We start from the raw sequence: 25,219 nt of genomic DNA, 5'->3' as shown, positions 1-25,219 counted from the left end.
ATGACATTAAAACAAGGTATATTTATTAGTAGTAATGATTCAGATTTTTTTTATATACATGTGAAATCCTAAACTTTGCTTTCTAATTTGATTTATTCTACATGCATTTTGCATTTTTATAGAAAAAATTCTACATTTGTAGAGTTGCAGTTCAGTGAATTTAATATGTAGTAGCAAATTTTGCAAAACTTGTTTGTGCTAATGACAAATTTTATTTTTAGAAATCGTTATATTTGATTTAAGACTATTATAGATTTAAGATAATTATTTTATAATATCCATGATGAAATAAATTTTTACAGCATATTTTTGCTTGTTTATATATTTATTAATTACAGAAAAGTATATAGAGCTTGCCTGTATGTTATTTTTATGTAAAGCTAAGAAAAACAATTTTCTGCTTAAAAAAATGGTGAGTAAATTACTAAAAAAATTTTGATTATGATAATTAACTCATACTTGATTTTATTATCAGATGGACGTTTTGCTCATTACGAAAATAAAGAAGAAAATTTATTTGTGCAATAGATGAAAAAAATGTAAAGAATTTATTAACAAATTTTTCATATGAAAATTTCAAAATGATATTGAATATCTACTAATCGCTGTAATTCAAGATGAAGTATTTTTAAACCATCATAGTGAATAATTATATGAAGAACATTCTAAATTATTTATTTAAAATTTAATGGATTTTTACTATGCAAAGACAATTTTACATAACATAAACGAACTTGGTCATCAAATATCTTCTCCTGTAAATTTTCATTCCTCGCATGCATGCATGTTTTATATTAATCATTTCTCAACCTCACATTCTAACCATAATATTAATTGTATACTATTTTGTTTATACTATTTGAAATTAATTTTTCAGGTTCGATTTTGCAAAATAATAGTTTGATTCCTTTTGGATTTATTGATGATCACACATCCAGATTCGTATGTGGAAAATGTGGAAGTAGCTACAAGCATAAGAAAAATTTGAATACCCATATTAAAAACAATTGCAACACATCAAGCAACTATGAGTGCCCTAAATGCCCTTATAAAAGTTGTAGAAGAAACCGAATCAAGGAACATTATTTACGTATGCACAGTAATAGATAAAAGTCATATTAGAATATACCAGTGAATAACATCTCTATTTTACTGCTGAATCAGAACGCCGAAGTTTGTTATTTGTGATAACTATTAAATTTTTTCACAATATCATTTGATTGGCAGTATTCTTCAGAGACATCAGCATTTTGTCTTTGGCTTTTAAATATTTATGTCAATTTAGTTTTAAATAATTTTATCTTATCTTATTTTATTTTTATCAAATTTCAATAAATAACACTAAATTATTGTAAATTTTTATTTTAAAATTAAATTCAAGTAAATTACTAAACCCTTTATCTGGAGTTGTCAATCTGTGTAATGTGGTAATGTAGCACGCATTTCTGGAACTATATGAATTTACTTACGTTGATTTTGTTTAGATTATTAAAAGTTTTAGTATTACTATAAAAAATAACTACTTGGATATCTACAAAGTATGGTGTTCCGTGGCGTAACGGCTAAGCGCACTTTCTTGTATAGAAAGGTTTGTGATTGCAGCCCCTCGCTCTGGATAACCTAATAACGCGCAGTAGTGATGACTATTGGTAATTGAAAATATCAATAAAATATATGTATGTTGTTCCATGGCGTAACGGCTAAGCGCACTGAATTGTGTGGACAGGGTCATAAGTGATGATATTTGGAATTGAAAATACAAATAAAAAATATGTATGGTGTTCCATGGCGTAACGGTTAGGCGCACTAAATTGGGTTGACAGGGTCGTGAGTTCAAGTCTCCGATTTGGACAACCTGATATCGTGCATCAGATCAAAAATATGATTACATTTGAAAATTGTCTATTTCGGGCACTGCGGTGTGAAGTGGCAATGGAAAATTTCTCACACTATTCTTTCTTGAATTGAGTTGGAGTTTAACTTACTTCACGGACTGGAAAGTGAGAAGAATGATAATTGTCTGTGTATTAATTTAATTTAAATTTACTATTGACAATATTGAGCAATTTGTTCATAATTGTATAATTTAGGTACTGTATAATAAGCACAATATACTTACACCTTATAATACGATAAATAATTGTTATAATTATTAATACATATTTTCTAATAGAAATTATAATTTGAATTTTGGTACGTTTTTGGTACGTATTTGGTGAGTGTTTGATTTAGAAAATGTTTAGTTAATAATGTATAAAGTGATTTTTTTCAATTTTAAAATATGTAATTTAATGAGCGTATGAATATATTTTTTATTTGTTATCAATATTTGCTGAAGAAGGGGCTACCTATATCCCCGAAACGTTGAATAAAATAATTGAATAGTAAAATAAATAATTTTTTAAGAAGAAACAGACTTTTTGTTTAAAAAATCATCTAACACAAGGGCGAGCAACCTTTTTAAGCCACGGGCCAATTTAAATTTTCAAATTTTTTGGCGGGCCGCACGTGATTTATATATATATACTAGCTGACCCGGCAAACGTTTAGCTACGGAAAATATTTTTAGAAAATTATTAGTATAAGAAATGACTAACTAATCCCAAATGTATAAATATTATTACATTTAATTAATATAATTTTACACACTGCAAACGCTAAAATACTAATAAATATTGGATAATTTACTCACTGCAAGGCTAAAATACTAACATTCATATTGTAATTATGTTATACTCTGAAAAAAATTTCAGTTTTCTCTCAAAACCAGTTTTATCTCCTGATTTTAAAGCTCCTTTTGTAAGACATTCAAAAACTATGTACTTCTTATGCACATCGAGAATTATTTGTACAATAGGATAAGCCTGCAAATCATTTAGTTTTATCGGTGGTAACCATTTCGTTGCCATTTTTAAAATATTGCAACGGATAAAGCAGATAAATTTAAGCTTTTTTAGAAGCTCAAAAAAATCTTGATCGAATTTCAATTGAAAACGTTCACAAAAAGGCGATAATACTTAACTGATCGATTACCGAGCTATATAAAAAATGATTGGACTACTAAAATGTTTATTATAAAAAAATAAAAATTTGGAGTTGTGTAGTTTTCCGTTTCGCATAAAAAAATTAAAATAAAGAACGAAATTTTAAAAAAAATTGTTACGGCTGTACAAACCATGTAAAAATAAATTGCTTTTTTTAATAAAATTGAAGCTTTTTCATAAACTCTGATAAAAGTCTGATCTAAAATTAAGTCAAAAGATGTATTGACTGAGCGCGGGAATAATGTAATTGCAACAAAATTACAAAATTGCCGAGAAAAGAACAAAAATATAAAATTGAACAAAGTATATATTTTATATGGTTTCGAGTGTATATTATAAGTGTTTATAAATATTAATACAAAATGAAAGCCAATAATATTTAAAAGCACTGTTTTTTATGTAAGCTGATCAGCGTTTTTTTTTTTTTTTTGATTTTGTTCTTTATTTTAATTTTTTTAATGCGAAATGCAACGCGCATGCAGCTTTGATATGTTTTACTCAGCTTTGATAGGTGGTGATTTTTTATGAATTTTGTGGTTGAAATTAACCACAAGCTAATTAATTGGGTGTGTGACATATGATTTCCAATGTACCTTTTACCGCTGAAGATAAATCTATAGTCAAACTTGGGGCATAAAATATTGAAAAACATTTAAAAACCGGCACAATCTTCAATCTAGATTTTTTTCTGAATGAATTAATTATTATCCAGCGACTTTTCTTTTGTGGACCTGTGTAATTGTTCGGGCACATACGTACTTCCAAAAAAAGAATTTATCATAATTTGATTTGCGTTTTTTTTCAAAAGCGAGAATTTCTCAGGCTGACATAAGATTTATAAAAAAAATTCGGGGTTTACTGAAAAAGTGCATTTTTTAAATCTATATTATTTTGCATGTTAAATTGCGAAGAAAACATTTACATGAAAACAGCTGTCTTGTTAGCTTTGAACATTTGGAATCACAATTAAAATTTGTTCACATTTTCTTTTTTTGAATATGAACAAACGTATTTCGTCATTTGAGTAATATGCTACTTTAAGCATTGCATCACTATTAAGCTAATGTACTTTAGTATTGAAAATCGACATATTCAGGATCTAAATTATCAGGAAGTCTTACTTAATTTACGATGATTTAACCCTCGCGACTTTATAAGATATACTTATTTAATTATTTTAAATTTAGAAATGCGTTCTCGGACAAGTTCTTAATTTTTCTTGCAATATTTAAGATTGTTAAACTAATATTTAAATAAATTAATATTTATTTTATCAGGAAATGCTATTTTTTCGAACAACAGTTTTTACCAGAATTTGACTGACGACAAAATCTTTGCAGCCGTATTTGATAAAATATCTAGAAAAATAATCTGTTGTTGGGAAATGCTTGGCGGGCCGCAGAAAAACATCCGGCGGGCCGCATGCGGCCCGCGGGCCGCGGGTTGCTCATCCTTGATCTAACATGTCAAGTATATTTAATGAAAGTCGACCTAATTTTATTAAAAAAAATTTGATGGGTAATGGGTCAGTGCTTTTTGCTAACTGAAACCATTTAAAATATAATATATGTTTTTTTTTATTATGTAGTATATGGTTTTTATTTGGTGTATTCTTCTTGGTATTATTTGTTATTTTAATATACAGAATAAATATCTTTTATTATTTATTGTTTTTTTATTTTCGAGTAATTGATGGTTGCTGGTTTTTAAGGGTGAGCAAAATGAAATCTATTATATGCACAAATATTGCATATATAAGCACTAATATTTAACTATTTTAAATAAAATATCCATTTATGTTTCGTTTTAGATAACTTTTATTACCAAAATCAAGAGAATATCTATACTGGATTGGATCCTAGACCACACAAGTGTCCAAAATGCGGAGCAGCTTATAAACATGCAAATAATCTTACATCACATATTTCAAGCAATTGCAATCAAATTCGTCGTTTTAAGTGCGATTGGTGCCAATATGCTACTTATAGAGCTAATGACCTTAAAAGGCATCTTATGAGTAGACATTCCGAAAATGTATTATATTAAATTTTGTTATTGATAATGTTATAATAAAAATATTGAAAAGTTTGCCTTGGGTTATTTTATTACATTCTTACGTATTTAACAAAAAAAATTTAGTTTTGTTAATTTATTTATTTTGTATGAAAATAACAATAATATAAATATTCTTAGACTGCATCTTTTTGTATGTTTCAAATTTTGTGTGAAAAATTGGAATGTGATGAACTTTTCAGCCTTTTAAAATTTATGTTATTGTTATAACTCATTGTTAGTTTTATTAGCCAAAAACTATAATATTTTTTGTTCCAGCATTGTGATAAATTTTAATAAATTAACTCTCTTATGAATTAGCAGAACTTATTTCTTTAATTATTGTAATTGTTGTACATAAATTTTATATGTATACTCCATGGTGTAATGGTTAAACTCAGGACGGGGTCGAGAGGTCGAACCCCGCACTGAACAACCTGATATCGTGCAGTAGCGATGTCCACCATCAAAATATAGATAAAAAATATATTTCCAATGAGAATAACCCATTTTCGGCTCTGCGGTGTGAAATGGCAATGGGAAATTTCTTACACTATTCTTCCCTGAATCGAGTTAGAGTTTAACAGTTCACGGACCTGCCTAGGGCAGTTAAACCTAAATATATATATTCAAAATACTTTAAATATTTATTGTGTCGTTTCACTATATGAGTGCTATCATTCATTTAAGTTTTTTTTCATCAACTTATATTACATTATTATAAATTCTCCTTATTATATCTTATCACAAGAAATCATTTGAAGTTTGTTGTTTGATCATCCCGGCAGTACCAGATCAAATCAAGTCTTCTAACCAAATTTTTATTGTTTTTCAGAATTTTGGAAATCGACTGAACCAAACACTGAATATAATGCATTCCACGAGTTTGTTCTAAATCCATTAATTGATGGAAGGCGACCATACAAGTGTGACAAATGCGGATTGGCATATAGTCGTCATAGCAGTTTTGTTCAACATTTAAAGATGGATTGCGAAAATGCAAGATACGAATGTCCTCACTGTTCTTATGTATCTGGTAGAAATTCGAATTTGAAAAGACATCTACTAGTGCATAGGAATAGTAAAAAAGCCGGCGAAAAAATATTGTTTTTAAAAAAGAACACATAATCAACTGCAAATGTTCAAAAATATTTGCTCTTCTTTTAGGCGCTGTGAAGTATGATACATATATAAATTGTTATTAATTAAAATATGTAATCGATACGTTGTTGTTATATGTTTATGTTATTGATTTAATGATTGAATTATAACCATCCTTATAATTACAATCGTTTGTATTATATTATATAGGACTCGCGTGTAGAATTTGATTTGAATGGAGACAGTAGTTTTCAACCTTTTGTATTTACGTCCCTTAATATTTTTATCAATCTAGTTTTATGATTAACTAACTGATATTATAATACCAAATATTTTGAGGAAATATATATAAAAAATATTTATTTATTAATTTTTTGATACCAATTCTACTATTTTGGTTTGTTTCTTAAACAGCATTTGGAAAACAGGTGCATGCTCTTCTTGCAACAACCTCACAGGGTGGAAATCACTGGATTAAGATTTTATCACAGCTACTTACTGAAGTTATTTCTATAATAAAATAATAATCATATTGTAATTCAAAATGCACCTATTTTTTTTAAGCATGCATTTCATTTCTCATTACTTCTTTCATTTTAATAACATTCAAAAGACTTTATATTTATGTGCACCTATTTATTTCTTGGCATCACAAGATGGTAACATAACTTTTGCATATTAACATATTGTTTAAACCATGTAATTAACCATAATATTTTTTAATTTTAGGTTTTCTTAATTTCAAAACAGATTTTCCACTATCACTAGTTGAGGTTTATAATGCTGCAATCAACTCAGATAACTCTGGCAGAATCCACGTATGTGAAAAATGCGGAGTGGCTTACAAACATAAAAGTAATTTGGCAAACCATATTTCTACAAATTGCAATCAGCTCAGGAAACATAGATGTACACTTTGTCCTTATGCCTGTAATAGAAGAAATGTTCTGAAGAATCATATGCTGACCAAACATTGCAGCGACTTGTGTATTATATAGATGATAACCAAATTGTTTTTCTAGTAGAATGGAAATTTTTTATTATCCTTTTTATCCAAGTTGGTGCTTAACAAATCCTAAAAGACTTTGCATAAGAATGAATTATAATAGGTTGTATATATTTTAAATATTTATAGTGGAAATATGAAATTTTAGTTCATAGTTAATATATTATATCATATTACAATTATTAATATGCAATATTTATTATATTATATAATATGGTTCCGTGACGTAACGATTAAGCGCAATGCCTTGCGTGGACAGGTCGTGATAACATCATATCATGCAGTAGTGACATCAATTCACACTTGAGAATCTATTTTATATCTAATTTATCACATTATATTACAATAATTAATATAATAATATGTAATACGATGCTCTGTGGCGTAACGGTTAAGCGCAAGTGCCTTGTGTGGATAGGTCGTGATAACCTGATAACTTGCAGTAGTGATATCAATTTTCACTCGAAAATATTATATATATATATATATATATATATATATAACAACATTATATTACAATTATTAATGTAATAATATGTAATACGGTGTTCCATTGCGTAACGATTAAGCGCAATGCCTTATGCCTTTTATGAGTTCGAACTCGCGCTCTAGATAACCTGATATCATGCAGTAGTGATATCAATTTTCACTTGAAAATATAGATCAAATATATATTTGATGACTGTCCCCGGGCAAGGGCAGTTCCACCCATTATTTATTTATTTATTTATTACAATTATCAAGAAATTACATAATATATAGAAAAATTGTTTAAATGTTAAAATGGATTTAAAAAATGCCTTATATTTTAATAGTGATTGTTTTAGATATTGGAAATATTTCATATCATATTTGCTCTTTGAAGACTAAAATTAATTTATTAATGAAAGCGTATATTATTTATAAATAATTGTTAATAATATTGAAATTTGACATATGTATGTACCTATTCAATAAATTTTAAATTATTAAAAAAATCCTGTTTTATTTCAGGACTTTTCTACATTAATGTATCAGTCAAATTCACTTGTTAATAAATTTGTATTGTTTGTGCAAAATTAATGTTATTTGTTTCGCAGAATACAAAAAAATAGTAAATGGTAACTGCAACTAAACTGATGTAATAAAGTAAGTAAAATATATTTTTCAAAGACATATTATCAGATTACCGAATTTAAACTTCGGTCTGTACTATGAGAACGAATTCGATCAGTACTGTGTCTATATGTGTTTGTATATGCTTGTACCTAGAATTCATTAGTGAAAACATATGTTTGTTGCTTCGTATCATAATCAAAAATCGAAAATATCCATCTAACTTATATCCATTTTCCTATTTTCAGCACATCTCCCATGGCGTTTCGGTAAACAATTATTAGGATACATGAATTCTCATTCTCAGGCTGTTCAAGTACTCTCATCGATGCAAGAAGCTCCTGAGGAGTACAAATGTCCAAATTGTACGAAAGTTTACAAAAGTCAGAGTGGATTGTACACCCATAGACACTACGAATGTGGAATCGAACCACAATTTAGATGTTTGCAATGTCCTTATAGGACACATCATAAACATAGTCTCAAACGACATTATAGACTGAAACATAATTTGACGGTGGCGGTTTCTTCTGCCACGGGCATACCAGTTAAAAGTGAATTGTGTAATTATAGTAATAATTGAAAATTACTGGTGCATGGCATTGTGCCGTAAGGCAAATTGCTGGAACTTCCCGTACAGTAATTAAACATTCGCGAAATAAAAATAATCAATCATCAATAAAAATTTAGCAATTGAGTGATAACAGTTGTTTTAGATATTTAGAATTAATTATTGTAAATACTGTAAATTTTATTGTCGTATTTTATGGATTTTTTTTATTTTTCAACATAATAGCCCTACAAGCTATTATGCTGATTTGACTTACTACTAGTCTGTTTAGCAGATGGCAACTCAATCTGTTGTCTCTGTATGATATATTATTATTATAATTTCTGCAACAGGGCGAGTATTTTTATTGGTGCAGTAATGCATGGTGAGGGCTATTTTTACTTGGAAACATATTGCTATCTATATTCCCAGTTGAAAATTGTTGTCATTGCTGCCTGACAACAGGCTGCTTGAACCCGAGATCTCTAATTCAAGTCCCGCCGCTCTTGAACGCTTATCTATGGGCGAGCCCTTATTGATCTAATATAATAAAAATTATATTTAGGCTTATATTTGAGCGATGACCTTTATCTATGTTTATCTACAAGAACCAAAACAAAACAAACAAAACCTAATCATTTCTTTACACCGTCTACTCTACACAAACATTATACTTTTTGAATCATTCTAATCGGTTGCGAAACAAACTGTTCATACATTGCTATTCTTTGTACTTTACGCTCCGTATCTTTGAAACTCCTGGACCTGCCTTCTCAGTTGTTCACACAATCAATACGAATACGAATCATTCTAATCGGATAAGTCGTTCTCTCAAACACCGGTTGTTTTTGCACTTTTTGCTCCGTATCTCGGAGGAAACTTATGGCAGATTGTAGTTAAAGTTATAACAAAAAAGATATATTATTAAGATTTTTTGTTGATATTGTGTTTAGATTTTGAAGAAAGTGATTGTATTGTATATAAGTTATCAATTTGATAGTATCGTGCAATATATTGATTGTAATAAATAAAGTTTTAAATGATATATGATGTCAACATCATGCATTGACAAATTCTTATAATTTAGTATAACATGAATGAAAACATGAATCTATTAAAAAATTTATTAGATTTTATTGAATGGAAAATTAGCTTATCCCATTTGTCTTTGACAAGGATAAGCAAATTTTCCCTGATGATTAGGATTATAGCCGAAACGTATGTATATTAGAATACATTTTTAAGTAAATTTATGTTTTTCATTGGTGATATGCCTGATTATTAGACTAGGTCAATTCATAAGTCAACGTCAATACAAAACCGTACTTATATTTTCAATTATATATATATATATATATATATATATATATATATATAAATTTTTGCAATTTTTGCAATTAGTCATTGAAAACAAAGCAAAATTTTTTTTATAGTATATATATGTATCAAAATACATTGTGCTCTTAAGTTACCGGATTTTAATAATTTGTGATATTATGAAAAACAAAAATATTCATATTTATTTGAATAATATTAATTAGTTGAACTTGTATAGTGTATGTATATAAAATTTTATCTTAATCGAGTCATCAAAGTTTAAAGCCTAAATTAATCATATTGATACGTAGTATATATTACAAACGATCAATACAGCTGATGTTTATAATATTTTAGACTTATATTAAATATTGTATATATATTTATAAATATGTAATTAATAAAACGTAAAATGCACTGATATAATTGTTTTAAATGTAAGTATCTTTACAGATAATTTTCGTTAGCTTCTCTGTAAATGTTGATCATAAATCTTTATTTCCAGAACCATTTAATGTCTTTTATTGATTTTCACAGGTTTACAACAACCTTTCATCTATCCACCTTCCACGTATTGGCAAAATTTTAGACAAAGGCCACAAAATGCTGCAAAGCATTTTTGTCCAGGGTGCAGACGACCCTATGAGACCGCAGGAGGTCTCTATACTCATATGAGATTTGAATGTGGGAAAGAACCTCAATTTTCTTGTGAACATTGTCATTTTAGATGTTACCATAAACATAGTTTGATAAGACATAGATTGAGAAAACATAGGAACTTGCAGTGATTTGGGTTTAAAAAACTTTTGAGTCTGCAGCATCATCAGTAAATACGATATAAAGTATAACATTTTACACTTAAAATTATTTTATTCATATTTTTGTTATTTTTATAATGGAAACATTTACAAGACTTTTATTATTACTTGCTCATTGTTAAAATGCCACTGGCATAATAATAAATTAAATACAATGCGTTAAAGTTGAGGAAAGTAAGCTACATAATCGATCTAATAATTGTTTACTTGTGTACGAAATTAGGTAAAAAATTTGGCATATCGTGCCAAAATATATATGTAAATTTTTTATATAGATTAAGTTGTATATAGTTTTTAAATCAAGATATATTATTATTATTATATTAATATTGGACTTTATTTTATTATACTCTGGTCATTTATGAATAAATGTTATGAAAATATATTTGTATGTTTTTTACATGTTGAGGTATGTAATTTAATTATCTATTTCTTGATTTTATTTAATAAAACTATTTACGAATTTTTCTCATTAATTATTTATTGTTTCAGATTTGATACAGAGCTGCTACATACATTGTTCGAAATGTATAATGTATGTATATAAAATTTTATCTTAATTGAGTCATCAAAGTTTAAGGCCTAAATTAATCATATTGATACGTAGTATATATTACAAACGATCAATACAGCTGATGTTTATAATATTTTAGACTTATATTAAATGTTGTATATATATATTTACAAATAGGTAATTAATAAAACCTAAAATGCACTGATAACATTTCTTTAAATGGAAGTATCATTACAGATATAAAATATGTGTCACTCCAACGACAATACATCATAGTCTTTCAAATTCTAATTTTCCTTAGTTTCTCTATAAATGTTGATCATATACGTTTATTTCTAGAACTATTTAATGTCTTTTATTGATTTTCACAGGTTTACAACAGCTACCTTCTGCATATTGGCAAAATTCCAGTCAGAGGTCAGCAAATGGTGCAATGCATTTTTGTCCAGGTTGCAGACGACCCTATGAGACCGCAGGAGGTCTCTATAATCATGTGAAATTTAAATGTGGAAAAGAACCTCAATTTTCTTGTGAACATTGTCATTTTAGATTTTACCATAAACAAAGTTTGATAAGACATAGATCGAGAAAACATAGGAACCTGCAGTGATTTGCGTTAGAAAACTTTTGAGTCTGCAGCATCATCAGTACCTACGACATAAAGTGTAACCTTTTACACTTAAAATTATTTTATTTATATTTTTATTATTTGTATAATGGAAACATTTACAAGACTTTTATTATTACTTGGACGTTGTTAAAATGCCACTGGCATAATAATAAATTAAATACAATGCGTTAAGTTGAAGCAAGTTATTTACATAATATATTTGATCTAATAATTATTTACTTGTGTACGAAATTAGGCCAAAATTTTGGTCTATCGTGCCAAAAATGTATATGTATTTTTTACATAGATTAAGTTGTATATAGTTAAATCAAGATATATTATTATTATTATTTTAATATTGGAGTATATTTTATTATACTGTGGTCATTTATGAATAAATGTTATGAAGATATATTTGTATGTTTTTTAAATGTTGAGGTATGTAATTTAATTATCTATTTCTTGATTTTATTTAATAAAACTATTTAACAATTTTTCTCATTAATTATTTATTGTTTCAGATTCGATGCAGAGCTACTACATACATTGTTCGAAATGCAGCCTAGTTTTTACAGATATATTTCAACTCTACAGACACCAGAAAAAGGATTGTAATTTAGAAGAATTTAAAAATATATCTGCAGACACTTATAAATATACCTGTAGCAAATGTCTTAAAATTTATTCTACGTACAATGGATTATATAAACATGTTCGATTTGTTTGTGGTATAGAACCACAATTTGAGTGCCCCGTATGCAAAAAATTGTGCAGCAGAAAAGATAATTTGATGCAACATATAAAAATACATGGGCAATGAAGTTTAAAAAAAAGCGAATTATTTTTGTTATAATATTATGAGGAAAATCTATTTTTATATAACATCTCAGTATCATTTACCTTGTTATCATATCACTTCGATTTTTTTGACTTTGGCATGTTTGGAACTTAGATCTTAGTTAGGACTAATTGTAATTTATATGTTAAATTTATTATTTATTTACTTTTGCGAAATGTTTTAAATTAATTAGATAACACTTAACGCACCATGTTAAGGGCAAATTTGTCAAGACTAAATAATATTTGTATAAATTTATGATATTATTTTTTTATACCTAAATTATAAAAAAAATCTTTTTTACTATAATCATAAAATCAATTTAGATATTAATTTACTATTTTTAGTTTTTAGTATACACGCAACGAAACACATCTATTACTCAAATGTTATTTATATTTCTTAGAAAATTTATTTTTGTTAGTGTTTTATTAAAACAATTTTAATTTGAACATTTAAAAAGAGAGCAGTGATTTTCAAATAATTGCAAAATGTATATATGTTTTAACATTTTTCTTATTTTTTTCTGAAGACGAGGACATACTATGTTCCCGGAACGTAGCAATAGTTGTATAAAAAAATTAAATAAATATTTTTTTGGAAAAAGTTTACAAAAAAACAAAAGTTTTTTTATAAATATTATTAATTATTGTGAACGATTTGGAACTATATACATACATATATATATATATATATATATATATATATCTGTTTCTCATTTTCTCTTTTGTTTCTTACACCCTGCTTCCACTCACTCTACCACACGTGCTGTGTGACATTGATCAGTTTTCATAATGCACTGCGATTGAACACATATGTGCTCCTTTAATTCGTCGTTTATATTAATACATTAGTATATTATTCTTTTACACAATTTCAGTGTTCAACAAATCTTATTTAGTTTTATAATGTGTTATAAAAATTGTACATAAAATACAAAATACAGATTTTTGCAATAAATACTATATCTAATGTACTTGTTTTTTCAGGATTGTAGTTATGCCTATTTCCTATATTGAATGGTATTGTGGATTTTTGAATTTCATATAATTTTTTTTAAGTTTTTTTAACTAACTTTTCAATTTGTTCTTTTCAGGATTCTCATTCGCTAGGGATAGTGCTTTTTCAAATTCTGGATTTATGACCAAGCAGACCCAGCAATCTAAAAGGACTTTTCCTCCAGAGCAGGATAGCAATGTCGTATGGACTGATGAAGGCCTGATGTACCAATGCCAAAAATGTTTAAAGTTATATATGCATAATCAGAGTGTAAGACGTCATCTGAGATATGAATGTGGCCAAGAAAGACAATTTAAATGCAATATTTGTGGGTATAAATGTCACAGAAAAGAGAGTCTGAGGGCTCATTCTTTTGCCAAACATAAAATTAAATAAGTTATTTTAGTTGGGCTAGGAAATAATGTATAGTGTATGTGGATATAGAAAATTTTTAGGGCGTCTTATTGATTTGATTGTAAATTAAGTCATGGGCAAAAATGATTGGTTAAATGAATTACATGTGTAATATTAGTTTATGAAATCCATGCATCAATAACATTACTAAAGGAAAATTTGTTTGAATAAATAACCATACAGATTTTAATTTAGATTTATTTTTAGGTTTTTTGGTTCAACATATTTTTTTTAGCAAAAATGTTTTAGTACCCATGTAGAATTAGAAGAAAATGAATGTAAAAAATTATGATGAATTTATCTCAAATTTGTATTTTGATTAGTTGTTAATAATTATTAATTTGTTTATGTATTGTAAATAAATATTTTATCTAACTGATAAAACACTTATGTTGCTTGCTTATATATATATATATATATATATATATATATCTATATAAATATTATATAAGCATGACAACATTTATATATGTTAAATTTTAGTGCAACATCAATTATTTATTGTAGGTTTTAATTGTTTTTATATTGGTTGACTATATTTATTTTAGGATTTTATTTACATAAATCCTAATTTTAGTATGTTTTTTACTATAAAAGTTATAAATATTAATCAAATTGTAGTTCAATTTTTGTAATTATTTGTGAAATCTACAGAAATCTACTGTTATTTTGCGATATGACAGCAAAAATTGAATGCTTCTCTGATTTTAATTAAAAATGTATGTACCTAATATTTTGTATTTATCATTTTTGCTGCAAATATTTTTGCAACAAAGTTTTACGAATTAAAATTAAATTAGTTTTTGAGTAATCACATCACTATGATAAATGCAAATAATCTTTGTTTATAGTCAGACAAAACATTAGACTGCATTTTATATTTATATTTATGTACTTAATTATGAAACTTTGAATGGCAACACATTATTCATGTATATTTTTCAAAATATTAAATATTTAAGGTTTTATTCATGGATAAAATTTCTAAATATTTTTTAGACTCATATTTATTATGTATAAAAGTACTATATAAAAATGATTTTTAGTAAAAATATTATAGTATTATATTAAATTATTTAAGCATCTAAGTAATAAAATTGTAAATTTGTACGGGTGAAAATATACTTTTATCAAACTAAAATCAAACTATATTGTATTTTACAATGTTATCATAATCAGAATGTACCTGTATGCATTATAGTAATTAACAATAAATAATTTCATTTTAGGGATTCAAGATTTGAATTACTATGGTTATGAAGAAAATAGTGTGTTTAAAAAACAACAGCATCAATGTAATCAATGTGGCAAAATATATTGTAGTCGAGGAAATGTTAGCAGACATAAAAAGTACCAATGTGGTGTTGAACCAAAATTTCTATGTGGGTTTTGTCCTTATAGAGCACGTTTAAAAAGTGATCTTGGAAAACATGTGAAAATTGCACATCCTCTCTTGAATTGAAGAGAGAAAGTCATATATTTACTACATGTAAAAGTACTAACCTTTAAAATTTTCTAGTTTGTGAATTAAAAACCTACTCGTGATGTACCTACTGGAATATATTTTTGAAAAATCTAGATGAAATTCCATTCGAAATAAAATACTTTAAAATTTATAAAATTTTCATTAATTTTAATTTTATTATTTTAAATTAGTTTGTTGGCGATGAAGAAGTAAGGATTGTTATTCTCTATTGTGATAGTTTTAGTAATAAACTTTCTGCAGGTCCTTAATCCAAGAAGATGTTACAAAATCAGTATCCTATGTAAAGTACCTTGTTCCAATTTACCTATTAATTATTAATTACAAATATATTTATGTTTCAGAGAATCCCGCTGCAAGAAATTCAGGTTATCATCGTCATGTAGAAGTGGCAGGATTATATCCTTTTCAGTGTAATAACTGTTCCAGATCTTTCAAATTTCTTCACACATTACAAGCTCATTTGCATTTTGAATGCGGAAAACCTCCGGAATATAAATGTCATCTTTGTTCTTATGCGACTTTTTATAAATCAAATCTTAATCGACATTCTGTAAGACATGTAAAATGAACATTTGCGCAGATTGGCCAGATGTATTAAAATTTCAAGACGTTTTCATACTTACAATTAGGATTTTATTGCAGCAGTGCAGTTCCATTTTTTTTTATTCCAGGCCTCTAGTTGTTAAACGTTTGTTAATATTTTAAGTAATAAATTTTATGTTTCATTTCATCATTTAATGGCTATTTGCTACAAAAGGAACACAAACAGAATTTTTCGAAAATTTTTGATTTCTGTCAGACATTGGTGTCTGGTGCTAAGAAAACGATACATTTGCATTATGTTTCGAAAGGCCTTGGCCTTGGCCTATTAGGAACAAAAACTGATTTTTTTTTTGGCTTACATATAAGGCTGACACGAATGGCTTGTCGACAAAAAAATAATACCTATAATAATAAATTAATATAGGGCTATGTCAGACATAAGAGTTCCGTTCTTTAAAGAATTAGGTTTTTTAATACATTTTTAACTAATTTTGGGATTATTGTGTCTGACATAGTTTACGTAGAATTTTTTAACGTCGGGCACTGTCATGGCGATTAATGTGCTAAATCAAATAGATATTTTTTGAAAAGTCCTGTTTGTATTTTCTTTAGTTGTAAATACACCAAATTGTAACAAATAGCTATTAAATTATTCTCTAACACAAAATTTATGATTTAAAATGTCAATAAACGATTAGAGAGTGCAACAAAAGTCCTGACTTTAATGTTTAATATTTTTAAGTATTCTGCCAAACTAAATTCTAATTGATGAGTTATAAAAGTCTTTCTTATGATATAAGTTGTAAAAAACGCATGATGTAAGTAATTCGTCTTCAAACTTAATATCATATATATATATATATATATATATATATATATATATATATATATATATGAAGTATGTTTCAAAATGTTTTATCGTATATCATGTATACGATCTAAAGCTAGTCATATAGTTATATGTAAAATTAGTTTTAAACAATTTTTACTTTTATGATCTCTGCATACATAGTTTTGCATTTGTATTGATTTGTTGATAATATATATTTTGTTGAAATATATATTTTGTATTTATTTATTTAGAATGAAAATATTATAACAATTGGTGTTTTTAATTTTTTAATAATTTTATCTAACATATTTATTTTCTTCTAGGTTACCTGCACGTAAAACTATCTCACAGAGTTTTACCATTTAACCAACCATCTTCACATATGGTTGGTTAAAGATTCAAAACATCTATTGTATTGATTTAATGATAATATATAATAAATTTGTATCAAATATATGTTTTTTATTTATATATTTAGAATGAAAATTTTACAAAATTTGGTGAGTTAAAATTTATATTAATTTTATCTAACATATTTATTTTCTTCTAGGTTATCTGCTCCTAAAACCACCTTTAAGAGTTTTATCATTTAACCAACTATCGTCACAGATGGTTGGTTAAATGGTAAGATTCAAAACATCTATTGTATTGTTTTATTGATAATATATAATAAATTTGTATTGAATACACGTTTTTTATTTACTTATCTAAAATGAGTATTTTTTTAAATTTGGTAAATTTAAATTGTTATTACTTTTATCTAACATATTTATTTTTCTTCCAGGCTTCCTGCTCCTAAAACCATCTCACAGAGTTTTACCATTCAGCCAACCATCGTCCCAGGTCAATCGTGATGTTCTATCAACTTTTGTTCAAAATAAATCAGAAAACATGTTTAGGTGTGAAAAATGTAAAAGGGTTTATAAACATAGACACAATTTAATCAGGCACTTAAGATATGAATGTGGAGTTGAACCTAGTTTTGTTTGTCCACGTTGTCCATACAAATCGACGAGGAAAGCTGTTCTAGAATACCATTGTCGGAATATTCATAGTTTATTCGATTTGAAAATTATTCTTTCACAAAGCAAAAGTGAGAGTAATACAAGTTTACTTTAAATTCTGTTTTTTTTTTTTAATTTGTAAAATTAAGTTCACAAATGATGGTGGAGTCGTTTTTGGGAGCAGCTATGGAGCACGGTCTCTTTAAAGTGTGAAAGTAATAAATATAAATATGTGTTTTTTTCTAGTAATAGTTCTACAAATATCACCATACGTCTACTAATTTATATATTAAAGTCCATTTCTATTTATTCCTAATTTACGTAAAATATATGAAATATTAAATTTACTTTATATTTTTTATTTAGAAAAAGAAATGCAGCGTACGAAAGAAATTAAAAATGCCTACTACAAGTACGAAATAAAAAATCCGTTGAATGAAAAGCGATATGAAAACAAGTTTTTCTCTCTAAAAATTATCAATAAAATTGTTATATTTTATTTTATACCATTCCTCGATTGATATTAAATGTCTGCAATTTTAAGCATTTACTTGAAGTAAAAAAGATCAAAAAGCAAATCTAAATAAAAAATCCAGATTCACTCCTATATCATAACATCGCAAAATTAATGGATATGAGAAGCAATATGAAAAGAAAAAGTTTTTTACAATATAAGTTAATGTTTCAATAGTTCAACAAGTTGTTCTGTTTTATTTTGTTTTATTTTGGCTCTAAATATCTGTCTTCAGTTTTTGATAATCAAATATAAAAAGTGAACTATAAAAAAATGAATAATGGTGAATTCTTTTACATGGTGGACCTGTCTTCTGGAATACTAATAACAATTATTAGATATGTTCTCTGTGTATAAAATCAATACTATAATCTTGAAAAAATAAGTATGCTGCTGCAGCATAAAATTCTAGAAAATGATAAAAATATATTTATTATATTCTGTAAATAGAAAATATTATTATATTGTAAATTGTAGTTTAGATGTTCATTTTTTGTTTGTAATAATTGTTTTTAAATACATCATAAAATCTTTTATAGATCAATATGTATTTTCAAATATTGTAGTAGCATCAATAAATACGTATTTTGTAAATTAAATGAAATTATCAATTATTAATCATATCATCAAGTAAATAACTTAAACCAAGTAAACAACTTTTTTACTTGGTGTTACCGCCCGAATCAAAATAATTTGCTCCCAAGGGCTCAAATGCTTCAAAATTGATAAAAAAATCTTCTATAAGTTTTAGCTTTTAATATTGTCTTTCAGATAGTGTGCAAATCAATAAAAGTTTTGTATGGACATAGCATGGGAAAATTTCAAAAAGCGAACAAATAATTGAGTTTTATTAAACATTCGACGCTCTACAAAACAAATTCTAAAAAACCTGTTTTGCAGAGCGTTAATTTTTAATAGTAGATGACACGAATTGTCACTTTTAATTCATTTGTCGCTAAGTTATACATAAAAAACATTTTTAAAATTTTCGAAATTTCTTCCATGCTATTTCCATACAAATCTTTGATTCAATTGCGCTTTATATAAAAGACAATATTAAGAGCTAAAACTTTCAGAGAATTGTTTTTTATCAATTTGGAACTATTTGAGCCCTTGGGAGCAAGGAAATTCGAAAATCTTCACATTAAGGACCACCCTAAGATATATAAGGGTATATGTATGTGTTGAAAATATGTGATGCCCTTGTAAAAATCGTTAAATCATGTTCAATATATGTAAATTTTAACAAAACACGGCTAAAATTTTACAATAAATGTTATTTTCCTTTATTGTAAAACTTTCATTTAACTAAATGTATTACCCAATGTAAACCTATTCATTTAATATTAATCCAATTATTCTATTTTTCACTGTTTTAGATGATGACGGATTTTTCCAATGCAAGTACTGCTTTCTTTACTTCGAAACAGAATATCATCAATTTCACAATGAAAGATGTGCACTAAAATTGTTATTTGATTCTCCAAAAGTGAAACGAAATCCTTCTCAAATTAGCAAATTGGAAACCTTGATGTCTGGAGGAAAATCTATATTTCCATGCCCAAAGTGCAATCGTAGTTATAGTAAAAGATTTATTTTAAATCGGCACATCAAGTATGAGTGTGGCATAGAACCTCAATTTCATTGCCCGATGGCATTTTGCTCTTACAAGACACATTTTAATTATAATATAGGGAAACATATACAGCTGAAACATAAAGTTTAAATTGATGTTTCTAGAAACTATCCTTAATAATGCATATTTGCCATAATAATTCATTCGAAAACATTCGAAGTATATTATCTGTTGATTAAAACTAAAAATACAAAATTAATGCGTTACGAGTTTTCACTGCCATATTGTAATAATAATATCATTAAACTTTTCATTTGTTATGTTATTTGCTGTATAGGGGGCGTCCATTAATTACGTGAGGTTTTTAGAAGGAGGGGTCGTTTGATAAAAAATCACAAAATACCACTCGGGGGAGGGAGGGGTGTAGTAAAATATCACTTGATTTATTTTATACCTGAGTTTTCTTAAAAAATTTAAGCATTTTAAAAAAAAATCAACAATTTTACAATTTTTTTGCCGAACTAAAAATATTCGTGATGTTTATTGTGGGGGAGGGGGGTTAGTTTTGATTACCGCGGGGGAGATGGATCCAAAAATCCTTAAAGAATCGAGCACGTGATTAATGGCAGCTTAAGATTTTCTTGAAATCCCAGATATAGAGTCCAATTCTCCGATAAAATAGACCTTAACATTGCGTTGTCATGGCAACGGCTACGGCCTTTCTTCAAATAAATTGGTAGTGAAAACCGTCAGATGTTACGGTTTATTTTATCGCAGAATTAGCCCCTTAATATGATTTTAGATATATGTTGCTGTTATATTTTATACAATTCTAATTAATAATCATTATTGCCATTTACTGTTAAAAATAAAAATTATTGAGATAATTGGTATTATTATTAATACCAATTATCTCGAAATTAATTGATAAAATGTTGTGCTATAGCTTTATAATAAAATTATAAAGATTGTTCATGTATATAGTAAATTCTCTACGATATTTTAGAAATCTATAGAAAATAAATGATAACATTTTTCATAACAACTTCTATTTTTATAATAATTGCCATAATCTCCAAATTGTTAATTTATTTCATAATAATATTTAAAAATGAAATGTTTATCTGAAGTACGGCTTTAATTTTAAAATATCATCGTTCACCGTTTTCATTAAAATATCGCCTCTAATTTTTAAGAAATTGAAGCAAACTATTTTTAAACTGCTAAAAATCATTATTTTACAATAAGATTTTTTAAACATGAATTACTAGTAAAAAACATTTTTGAAATGTTTATTGATTTGTTGCTTTTTCAAAAAAGTGTTTTTTTTCTGAATCTCGTCATTTTAAAAATATCGAAATTATGTATCATAGAATAAGATAAATATTCTATAAAAACATATAGAATATGTTTTTATATAATTTAAAAAAAATATTTTTATGAAAATTTATATAATAAAATGTTTATATGAAATGCAAATTAAATATATGTTTGATTATAATAATATGTTTAAAATATAAATGATTTATGATTTTTGTTGTTTATTTGTGTAAAATCTTTGTAATATTGCGTAGCTTGATGTGTATTAATTATAATATAAAGATTTGTTTATAATTTATTATGACTTTATTTAATCATGTTGATTTGTTCATAATATGATTTGTATTTTTTAGCAGGTGATTTCACCTATGAAAAAATGTTTGAAAGTGATAATGAATTGTTAACATCGACACCAATTCACCGCAGAATATTGGATTTTGACGAAGTTTCAATAAAGCTTTTACCACCAAGAAGAAATTTAATAGTTTCATTTAGTGAATGGGATGATAATATTCCACTCGAAGCACTAAAAGAACGATTGCTGAAAAAATCATCGCAGAATTCGCAAGAGAATTTGTCACAAAAATTTAGGATGTTGTCATCAAACACCAATAGTCAAACTGCCGTAGAAAAACGTAGGAAGCTTTCTTCAAACGCAGATATTCTGGTTACTCCAGAAAAACTTTTGGAGCCAAATAATCAAGAAAAATTATCACAAAATTTTAAGACGCCTTCGACAAATAAAAATGGATTCACGAGTCAAGATAATTCTTCGAAGAAGTTGAGGACTTTTTCGAAAACGCCCAACAGTAAGCTCATTTCATGTTTCTTGAAATACGTCTAAAAGTTAGGACAAAATACACCTGATTCATCCGAACAGTGATTATTCCTAAATTTTGATGTCTAAAATTAAACTTTATTTAAATTTACCAAATTATATATACCTATTTTCTTAGTTATAAATAAAAAAATACTAATATTAATTTGTACCTGATTAAATTTTAGACAACAATGTACAAATTACTCCATCATCGAACAAGGCTGCATCAGATGGAGTTTCACCAAGTCCAAATTCCAAGTTTGTTTGCAGAAAATGCAACTGGGTTGCTTCAGATTTTAGTCAATTTGCCATTCATCTTCAAAAAACGTGTGGATGTGAATTTTGATGAGATGTACTATGTGTGATCACAAATTTAAAGATATTAAAACAGACGAAATCAGCGAGCATTCTTGATAGTTCATAATATCAGTATCAACACTCAATAATACCAAAAACAACTAGTCAATTAATCTAGTCATAAAATAAGATAATTATATTTATATATTAGGGTGGTCCTTAATATGGACACATTTTTGAATTTCATCGCTCCCAGGGGCTTAAATGCTTCCAAATTGATAAAAAAAATCTCTAGAAGTGTTAGATCTTAATATTAACGTGTAAATAGTGCGCAATTCAACCAAATTTGTATGGAAAAAATTTGGAAAAATAAAAAAATTTTTAGGTATAACTTAGCGACAAGTGAATCAAAAGTTTTTTATACTTTTATAACTCCTTCATTTGTTTGCTAAGTTATATTTAAAAAACATTTTTAATTTTTTTGAATTTTTTTTATGCTATTTCCATACAAAACTTTCATTGATTTGCGCACCATCTAAAAGACTATATTAAGAGCTAAAACTTATAGAGTATTTTTTCATCAATTTGGAAGCATTTGAGCCCATGGGAGCAAGGAAATTGTCCATATTAACCTTTTCCACTCGCTAATACCGAGATTCATATGAATTTTGCCGCCGGCGGTATCCGAGTGCAAAGGGTTAAAGGCCTTCCTAATATATATATATATATATATATATATAATATATATTTTCTTATATTATAAAAAGTATAATTATTTCAGTATTCAGATGATTCAAATTTAAATGAAATTATTACCTTATTAGTCGATGAATGCTGACCTGAAATATTACTATACTCTACTTTTAACATATTTTTAACACGTTTACGTCTATATAATCTTTTATATCTATAACTTCAATTAATAAACAAGTTACTATTACTATCTTATTAGTTTATTATAACCTGATCTCAGATTTACAATATATCTCTCACTTATTAAGTCATTATCTCAAACTAAGTTTGTGAAAATGTAAAATATTTACCTTATTGATTTATATGAAATATTTACCTTATATTATAAAAAGTGATTTTTCAGTATTCAGATGATTCAGATATAATGAGATATTATCTTATTATTCAATGTATGATGAATGAGCTGAGATGTCGCTATACTTTGCTATCTATTTTTCATCTATATAAACTTATATCATAAATCTATAACTTTAATATTATTAATTTAAAATTTAAAATATTTCTTTTTTCATATAATATAAATTGTTATCTCTAACAAAGTTTGTGATAAAAATAAATATTTTAATATTTAGAAACCTCACCAAAAATTTTACTATTTGTGGAATTTTTATGTTGATATGTGATGAATTATATCAAATATTTTTTATATTATACATAAATTTACTATATTTATGTATTCTTAACTTTTACATAATTATAGTCCTCTTTGAAATTACTTTATATGAAAGTAAATATTACAATAGTCTGGTGATTTAGATATAAATGAAATTTTTACCTGAAATATTGCTATATTCTACTTTTAATGGATTTATTACGTTTATACCTATAACTTTAAATATAAAAGTTACTACGTTATTAGTTTATTATAATCTGATCTCATATTTAACATATTTATCAAGCAAAGTTTGTGATAAAAAATAAATATTTCAATATCCAGATGATTCACAAAAAAATGAAATTTTTACCTTATTGATTTGTTGACATGTTATGAATTTTTATAAAATATTGTTATATTCTTCATTTATTATGTGTATGTTTTCTCTTTTATAAATATATGGGCATCAACTATATTACATATAAAAGATACTTTGAGAAATAATAGTAAATATTTAGGTGATTCACATATGAATGAATTTTTTTCTAATTATATGCCTAATGTGTTGAATTGATCTCAAATATTGCTATGTATCTTGATTTTTTTTATGAATTCTTAAAACTAATTTATTATTATTCTATATGTAATAAGATGTTCATAATGTTCTCTATATTCAATTATTTTGTAATAATTTTTTAATACATTTTGTACTTCAGTATTATGTAGTATTAATTTGGTTTGGTACATTTTGTATATTGCAATCATCTATGGAGATTTATATTTATGTAATATTTATGCTTATAAAACATTTCATTGAATTTTTATCATCACAAAAATCGCTTAGCCACAAATTCATTATATTCAAGAAATCTTCAATATAATTGAGGATTACAAGAGGTTCAACGACTTTCACAGCTTTATGAGATTTTGACTCTTATTAAGATGATTATATTATGATTATATTATGAGCACAGTATTAACCTTAAACCATTCGCTGTAAGTTTTAACTCATTTTAATTTACTAATTATATTTTTTTCTTTTCAGGTTTAGCGAGAGTGTGCCCAAAACTGCGGCTTGGGTTTTATGACGTGGGCAAATTTCGAATGCATAATTGTAAAAA

The 25,219-nt window shown here is 26.4% G+C and overlaps 1 protein-coding gene across 1 annotated transcript; it reads left to right on the top strand.

Moving 5' to 3' along the window:
* On the top strand, positions 1-25,186 carry LOC113388299 (zinc finger protein 836-like). The gene is made up of 18 exons (XM_026625696.1): positions 1-16; positions 878-1,099; positions 5,932-6,177; positions 6,927-7,127; positions 8,547-8,861; positions 10,703-10,849; positions 11,869-12,063; positions 14,042-14,272; positions 15,588-15,790; positions 16,015-16,066; positions 16,186-16,254; positions 17,770-17,835; positions 18,004-18,203; positions 18,590-18,635; positions 20,117-20,311; positions 21,987-22,442; positions 22,639-22,711; positions 25,144-25,186. The coding sequence occupies exons 1-18, from the start codon at positions 1-3 to the stop codon at positions 25,184-25,186; spliced, it is 2,976 nt and encodes a 991-aa protein (XP_026481481.1).
* The last annotated feature ends 33 nt before the right edge of the window (positions 25,187-25,219 follow it).

The sequence above is a fragment of the Ctenocephalides felis genome, unplaced genomic scaffold (assembly GCF_003426905.1).
Source record: "Ctenocephalides felis isolate EL2017-DRISC unplaced genomic scaffold, ASM342690v1 CF-g0.4_SCAFFOLD_03572, whole genome shotgun sequence".
NCBI classification, from domain to species: Eukaryota; Metazoa; Arthropoda; class Insecta; order Siphonaptera; family Pulicidae; genus Ctenocephalides; species Ctenocephalides felis.
Note: the sequence above shows the minus strand (reverse complement) of the source record. Positions and strands in the feature narration are given on the sequence as shown.

Excerpts from the sequence above, each read along its gene's own strand:
- LOC113388299 (XM_026625696.1), top strand. Across the intron at positions 16,067-16,185 it reads TCTCTATTGTGATAGTTTTA|AGAATCCCGCTGCAAGAAAT; the intron begins GTAATAAACTTT and ends TTTATGTTTCAG. Across the intron at positions 18,204-18,589 it reads GTGGAGTTGAACCTAGTTTT|AAAAAGAAATGCAGCGTACG; the intron begins GTTTGTCCACGT and ends TTTTTTATTTAG.